Genomic DNA, 8744 nt, shown 5'->3' on the forward strand with positions numbered 1-8744 from the left:
ACCATTTGTTGACTGAGCAATTAATGGCCAAACATATTCAGATGTGTCTGAACTACGGCGAATGTTGACCGCACTGAACTTTGGTAAAGTACAGTCAAATTTGACCTGTTTTTGACCGGCCGGGTAACCGCTGATGAAAAAGAAATCACCAAGTCCGCTTGCTATGGACTTGAGTTGAATCGATGAATTTGGTATGTTTATCACGTTAGCTCATATGTTGGCTTAAATAGTTGAACAATTTCACTGGCGGCCTTGTGCTGAATTCGGCTTGACGTTTTCCTGCTTAGTAGCAATTTGGTCGAGAGGCTGTCGCGGACCCAACGAAATCGTCTTGCGGGCCTCACTTTATCAGGGGATGTAATATCTACGGAAGGCAGATACACATACACCAAGCTTGAAATCCGCCAAACAAACATACAATTGTAAAGAACAAATTTCTACTTAACAGTTTTATACCATAAAAATCTAAAAACTTTGTGAACCCAGTGTATCTTCCGATACATTGCCAAAGCCAGATTCCCCATAACAAATTAAGCCAGATTCACCCCTAAAAACTTCAAAATTCCCCCAAAGGGGGAATTCCCACCCGGTTGGGAACCACTGCCCTCAAGGTTTTGTTCAAATTTAGCTCAATTGTCGTGCATCTCAGACGCCCAGTGAGTTGTGAATTTCTAGCAGATATGAAGCGAAACTGCTGCCTCGTGATTTATCTAATTTAAAGAAATACCAATTAGGTTATCAAATTTAGAGGTTTCGCAGACCCCCTGAAAATGTTTCATCGGTTGAGAACCAATGCTATAGATACTGTAGTTTTACCAATGTTGGTTCGACGGTTTTTAATGCTAGAATTCATGAACAACGAAATCAATATAGTGGCAATTACGGTTGGCTATCTCAATATTAATCAATAATCACCGGATTATATTTTCATCTGAACAAGACACGCACAATATGCGATGCGATAAGACACAATGCGATGCAATGAACAGATAGGAGGATGCCGAACGACCAGTTGCGGTTGCAGTTGCGGTCTCTTGAACTGGCATCCCCCTCGGCCTAGTGTCCGATGTCACCGTTTCTTTTTCGATGTTGGTCTCTATTCCGCGGCTCTTTCCTGATCTTTTCTATGCTTTTTTGTCGCAGTGAGAACAGCGACGTTGGGGAAGAGGAGCCCAGAATAACCTCCGACGCCGAATCGAACCCGGGCCGCTGGGCGGTATGCGCTTATCGTCACTACTACGCTATCTCCTAGCGTTTTACAGGTCATTATTGCACTGGAAAACGAATTTAGCTGAATTCTCACATCAATGCTGTAATTGGTATTTCATTGAAATGATATGATCGTTTCGCAAATAGGCCAACACCGGTGGTTCCCATTCTAGAGATCGCGACCCGGTGGTGTCGTTTTGCCTATTTTCGTGGGATCGCGGAGACGAAACTTAAATACCAAGGACTATTACAAGATTGCCAATTAATAGGATGCTATCGGCGGCTAATTTCTGACAATTTCAGATCCTTTTTAACCCTACAATGCATACACGAAAAAACTTGATTAACGCTAACGCGTAACAGGGATCATTTTGACCCGTATTGCCATTAAATGCCATTCTATTTTAAAGACATTGAATATTTTTCTCCTTGTTTTATCCTTGTCTCTTTCATTGGCGTTATGATGACATACCACGAGTTTTTGCTGCATTTCAATGAACCAACCGACGTAAACCAGTGTAAAGAAGTCCAGGAGAGAATGAAAGATAAGTCCAGAACAGTTCACATTACAACGTATAGCCTGATTCTTTCTCTGCATTTATTGCATGAGATCATGCTGGTCGCGCTGTGTTCTGGGTCTGCATCATCTTGAGCAACATTTTATAACTTTCTTATCCTTTGTGTGTGGACATAACGTAAGTAACACCACTTCCTCTTCTGCAACGTTTTTGCTGTTTGCGGGGATGTAGGCAACTTCGAAAAGCTAAGCCGCATCTCCCTATCTTGTGGCTCTGGGGAATTGAGGAATTTGTTGTCTTGGGATCATGCTAGGCAAAATGAGGCAGTCAGCAAGATATGTTGTAAAACCGCGTCACTTTGAACCTTGTCCAGTATAATTATCAGGTTATAGCCTACTTGTCTTAGTTGTCTGAATATGGTAGGCCTATATGCATTTAGAGCTGCGCTGTCGAGCAGATTGTTATGTTTGAACCATTTTATCAACCAAGTCAACATCAATCCTTGTCTTGGTATTGGAAGTGAAAGTGTTAACAAGCCAGAAGCAACGTGTTTTTATGTCAACGTGTTACGGGTCAAAATGACCCCTGTTATGTATTCTCGGGGTGTTTGGTGAAAATGCATTTTTCCTGTCAAAGGTAAAATGTTACGGAAAAACTGTATAAATGTATAAGTATAAAAGGCTAGCAACGTCAAGAAAATTCAGGAGGTAATTCGCAATATGTGTTAAAGCGGTTATGATGAATAGCACCGTTTGTGTCATTTTGACCCCTGCTATAATAATAATAATAATATCGCTGGTTTATATTTTTCATTTGAACATGTCACACACAATGTACAATGCGATAAGACACAATGCGATGTCATGAACAGATAGGAGGATGTCGAACGACACGCATCAGTAGCGATCCTTTACTCCAGCAACCACCTCGGCCTAGAGTGCCCGATGTCACAGTTCTTTTTCGATGTTGATCTTTTTGAAGCCGCGGTCCTTTCTACTAGTTCTCTCCATTGCTCGTAAGTGCTTCCTTTCGTCGGGTCTTTTTCTGGGCTTTTTTGTCGCCGTAGGAAAGGCAACGGCGGGGAAGAGCAGCCAGATAAACCTCCGACGGGAATCCAACCGAGTCCGCCAGATTGGTGGGCGCCTATCGTTACCACTACGCTTTCTCCCCCGCTATTCATTCTAGAGCAGTGGTTATCAACCGTCGGTCCACGGACCGGTCCCGGTCCGCGACGACCTTTCTGCCGCTCCGCCAGGAATTTCAAATTTTTATACATGAATTTCAAGATTCAAAATGTTGAACGCCTGTCAATTGATGAAATACCTAAACATCAACATCAACATGTTCAGAACTGTGTGAGTTATCATTAGGCCTGGAAACACGCTCGATTTAACTTGAAGTTAAGCGGCCTGCTTTGACAACATGCAAGCGACAAGTACGAACTTAATCGCTAAACCGCGCAGTTCGCACGATCATTCGTTATTTTTGATTCATTCATTTTGTGGATAAACCCGTATTGCTGTTGCCAGTGTTTTCGTACGGCGTATTCAATTCATAATACGTCTGGTGGTCGTGGGAAATGAGCGAGGTATCACCAGCACGACAAGGTGGTTGTTCCGGTGTTGAGATCAAGTCACTATACCTTCGAGTCACAATTCAGTTCAAGTCATTGCACATTCTGACTCGATTCAAGTCCAGTCACTCGATTTGCATTCAGCAAGATGATTGAAGTACAGACTGATTCACTATGAATTATGAATCGAGTGACGAATATCGAGGTAATTATACAATATATATAATATACATTCAACGGGTCATTGTATGGCTCACATATACGTAGAACTATTAGGTCACGCCGTTATGTGTCCGCTAAATGAATGACAGAATACGAAATCTCAGAAGTTGAAACAAATTGATATGATCCAATACACACTCCAAGGGCCCTATTCGATATTTGAAGGAGTTTTAATGGAAGTATTTCTTACAAAAACTTTCAACTGTAAGTAATGAGCTGGATAATACAAGCATTATTCCATCTACACAAAATTGCTCCACGGGCCGGGTGCCACCCGCGGGCCGTATGTTTGACATCCCGGGATTACTGATTAAAATCGCCTATGGTCCTCTAGACCCTTCATTTCGCGAAGTACCTCGCTCGACCACTGAAACCGCAGAACCCATCTGGGGCTACCTACATGCCGTTGAGTGTGAGCTACAAAATAAACGAATGCCACAGTTCCTGATCACACTACCGTGTTCGAAATGATTGCAATAACAGAAAAGGGTTTTGACCACTACGAGCATAAACATGAACTGAAGACACACATACCTACAAGTTAGCGAGCCATGCTTGGACAGAAAATATGTGATCACAATGTCGCGTAGTTACGAAATACAGACATGGGCCTAGTGCGACATTGATCAAAATCATACGGAATGAAAGGTTTATCAATTCGATTGGTAGAACGTAAACGTCACTCCTTATCTTCATTTCCGCATGACTGAATTTTAATCAGAGCAATTCGCATTACGTCGCTATCTGGAGGACTCATTGGTGGAGGTAGTTCTTCCCACGTATAATCGGGGGGTCGACACTTCTGTAACATCATAGAGTTCTTCGAGGTGCGTCCAACTATGTAAAGTTCTCCATCCAGAGCAAAGGCGTCATAAAATGAGGGTTGGGAAGAAGCCATTGAAATTACCCTCGGACGGTCTGCACACGCGTCGATGCATATGACGGAGATTTCATCTTCGCCAACGACATGCAGCCTGCTATTCACGAATGCGAGTCCGAATTTAGTGGTGAAAGTAGCCGGCAAAACCGCTACATATATCCACTGATCTTGCGTTGGACAGTAATACTCTATACTCCCGTCACAGTCATGCCTATCAGCTGCGCCTCCCGCGACATAAATCCGTGCCCCATCCACACAACTCGCAAAAGAGGATCGGGAATATAACATTTGTGTACCTGACTGCCATGTTCCGTCGTCTCCATATACTTCGACACTGTGCCTAGCTGAAATGTACATTTCGTGTCATGAGCAAGGCAGAAAGCTCATCCACTGTCCCAAATATTTCCGATATATCCAAACTGAACACCAGGTGTAACTAGAAAAGGACAATAACGAAAGCACAGCTTTTATCGCACGGCCATATTTCATAACCTGGCCTAACGGTGGTTGACTGTATATAGTGTGTATATATATATATATAGTGAATTACTATCAATAGGGTCCGACACATCGAAAAGCTGGTAATATAATTCTAGTTTTAATTTGTGAAATGTTTCAATGCTGTAATCTTAATTTTAATATACTTTCTGGTTTTCCTGCAAATGCTGCAGGAGAACTGTGTAGTACGAATCAGCTAAGCTTGGTGTACATACATTTGCCTATCTCAACTGAATTTTAGGTGTATTCCGAATTCGTAATTCTAATTCCAATATAATTTGGAGGAAAAATCTTCTCACTATAATTCTAATTCTAATTTAATTTGGAAAGCTTATAATTTTCTACTAGTGAAAATTTGAATGGAGTATGCAGCTGGATGAGCAATGTTGCTGTTACTCATAAATGATTGTAAAATGAATGAAATCAAGATTTATCAATTTGCCGAATCCCAAGAACCATCATTAATGGCACAAATGCGGGTGATATAGAGTGGGAGGCGCGTACTGTGCCACTGTAGTCACATCTAAACATTTAAGGCATGATGATTTGCGGTTATTAACCATCGTCGATATTTACGAAGACGAAGATACGCCAAGAAACTTATGAAAGCCCTGTGTTTTTAGCACACCCGAGGTTCTTTAGACCATTAAAATTGGCAGTGCGACAGGGTCGTCATCGACACTACCTTCACAGGCTCAGCACTCAGCACTCACTTCTCGTCTTTGCAACACCCCTCTCTGTCCCTTCTCCACCAATCGCGTACAATTTGCCTCGGAGGACGACGGCACAGAAATCCGCCCTGGTTCTCTTCATATCACTTCGAGTGTTCCATTGCCCTGACTCACGGTCATACACGGAAACACTGTTTTCATACATTATTTTTACGCCGCCACTTGCACTAGGTATCTTTGTAACACCCCCTAAGATCCAGATCTCGTTTTTGTGAGCTGCAACGGCGAAGCGCGTTCTGAGAACAAGATTGTTGAAGATATTAGCACCTATATAACAAATTATAACGGCAACGAACGGCACCTTTTGGGTCCAACCATGGCGCTGCGCGCCTGCGACCATTCCTTTGCGTCGAAATCATAGCGTTGAAAATTATTGGTCACTGTAGGAGATCTGCTTGTCCGAGCGCCTCCGATGACCCCAAGCATGTACAAGTTGTAGGACTTACAACTGCATTCTATACAAACACAAAGTCAACAAATCGAATCAATGATATCCGTGCGTTCATCCAACCAAACAAAATACATGAAAAACAGACAGCAACGATGGTGGTACAGAAGATATTCATGCGCAGTATTCGGTATCAGATAGGAATGATCGATACGATATGATTACACCAGCATAAACAGGTACACTTGACTCAATAGTCCAGTGGTTCCCAACGTGGGCGATATCGCCCCCAGGGGGCGATTTTGAGAACCAAGGGGGCGAAAACACCAAATGGGAGGGACTGGGGGGCGATGATTCACCCGGTGGATCGGAAGGAACACGATCTGGGAACCTATGACGCATACGCTCAAAAAATTAAATGCTTCAACTTTTCTTGCCTTGTAAAATAATCTAAGCTACATTAACAAAAAAGAATGTCCGGTCGCAACCGCCGAGAAAATAAAATATATAATGCCTCAAATATTGCTATGAAATCACGTTTCGATTTAAGCACAAACTCACAAAATTGAGGGTACATACACGTTGCCCGTAAAATCGAGATTTTGACTTACAAATAGCTCATAATAGCGATAAAAATCACAGTTAATTATTAAACACAGCGTCTATGTGTGTGAACGTGTTTCTGTTGTTGCATGACTAGTTAGCCAAATCAAACACTGATTTGGCTATATGTTATCATATTATGTAAATTATGTATTTAAATTGAAAAAGTCGACCCAACTATTTCACAACATTAAAAATGATTGTAGGTTTTTTCGCGTTGAATGCTATCAAGAAAAATGAATGCGTCGATCATGCAGGCCGAAGATTTTTGCGTTTGAGGAAATATTATGCCCGCATGCAATTGTAGACAAATTCACGGAGTGCAATCATGGGCTCGTCATAGATATTTTTCAGGTATTTTCGGTCCCAGTGTCTCACCGGTACCACATCTCCCCCTAGTTGATTACCACGGGCAAAAACATACGTGAATATTTTTTATTCTGCATATGACGCGAAATTTAACTAAAAAAAGGTCAGCTCAGCGGAAAGTAGATGCGGAAACCAGTTTTCCGAGCACCTACTCGGTTGAGCGTTTTTCAGTCAAATCACCAGCGACCAGAGTTAATTGAATAAGTTCCCCGTATGTACTCTTTTTCGAATCCGTAAATATTGGGGGGGGTGAAAATTGATGATGAGTTTGATAAGGGGGCGATGAGTCGAAAAAGGTCGAGAACGCTGGCGGCTCGTGACAATATCGGGTGGTGGGGCAAGGGGTGTACGCGATTTTGATTGTCTTAATGACGTCACAATATTGTATGGGGTATAGTCATTAGGCATAGTTAACAAGGCTTAAGTATTTCAAATTATTCGAGAGAAAATATGAAGTACAGTAGTTCATACCTGCATATTTTAACGTTTGTATCTGTAGGCCTATTGCGCACCGCATGATTTCATCGTTGCAAAATGTTCAATGACGAGTTCATTGAAATCTGGAATACCCTGAATGAAAGCGTTGAGAATCGTGAGCACATTTAACGCATCGAGCCTAATTACTGCAGCAAAGTTGAGAGAAAGCGATTTTTCAACTATAGCAATTTTAAAGTTAAAAGTTTAAAAAGATGTATCTCGTACGACACCTAGAATTTTTACATTGACAACGATTCATTCGTCATATCAATAATTTCATTGATGTCAAAAATGATTGGTTGAAATAGCGCATTTCACTGGCTACCATACATATAAGAGTGTATTTCGTTCTTGATATTGAGTAATTGCGGACCACGCTCACAACAGATAGTCAATAAATATTCGCGAACGGAAATCTGAATATTTCAAGCAAACTTTGGTAACAAAACAAATAAAATCGAACAGAGCCAGGTGCATTCTCGTTTAGTGTCGAATTTCTTTTCGTGCTGCCATCGCCGTGCATAGAGTAGTCCGAATTGAAATGCAAAGAATTTCAACCAAGATGTAATTTATGAAAAAGGTTCACAGTGCGGAACCTACCAAGGTTCGTTTGCGAACACGAACCTTCAAAATACTGAGGTTCACACACCGAACGCGAACGTGAACCTCAAGTTTGCACCATTCCTGGTACGCACTTTCTTGGTACGCGTACAATGGATTCAGAACCACTGCATTATATGATCATCAGTTCTAAAACACCAAGATAAGTCTCCATACAGACCAGGCATTTTGGTCATCGCTCGTTTTCTGCGAGAATCCTCATCACCAGATCCCGGGTGGCGGTGCCTCTTGAGATATGATGGCCCTGCACTTGCCAAAATCCAAGCACGAAAGAACGGAATTTCAAAGAGTAACTACTTGAAACAGTTTAAAAACAGAGTAAGGTATCAGTTTCAGTATCTTGTCAGTTATGTATCGCGATGAGACTGCATTTGAACCGTTATGCGTTCAAACATTTCGACAGGAATGTGACCAATTGGCAACTTTGGCGCTTCAAATATGCGCCGGTCTCTTATTTGGTTGTGCTATATGTGCCGCGCGGAACTATTATATTGTCTGAGTAAGATCTACTGACTCACGGCCTGCGTCGAACTGAAAATCGCGCATCCGTTCTCCGTTTCAACTCAGTTTTAAATACTTGCCTATATGCAATTATTATGCGTAAGACCCAATATCGGTACTTTCGTCATTTATTTTGCCTCCCGTATCGTATAAC

General features: G+C 41.9%; 1 protein-coding gene across 1 annotated transcript; it reads right to left on the reverse strand.

Moving 5' to 3' along the window:
• Window positions 1–3800: 3800 nt before the first annotated feature.
• On the reverse strand, window positions 3801–6137 carry LOC145447710 (kelch repeat and BTB domain-containing protein 12-like). The gene is made up of 3 exons (XM_080325961.1): window positions 5933–6137; window positions 5614–5867; window positions 3801–4746 (listed from the first exon to the last, which is right to left on the reverse strand). Exons 1-3 carry the CDS (start codon window positions 6055–6057, stop codon window positions 4202–4204), a joined length of 924 nt encoding a protein of 307 aa, XP_080182087.1. The 5' UTR covers window positions 6058–6137; the 3' UTR covers window positions 3801–4201.
• Between the last annotated feature and the right edge of the window lie 2607 nt (window positions 6138–8744).

Source organism: Botryllus schlosseri, chromosome 10 (assembly GCF_051294905.1).
Source record: "Botryllus schlosseri isolate E-star chromosome 10, Bs_hap1, whole genome shotgun sequence".
Taxonomy (NCBI): domain Eukaryota; kingdom Metazoa; phylum Chordata; class Ascidiacea; order Stolidobranchia; family Styelidae; genus Botryllus; species Botryllus schlosseri.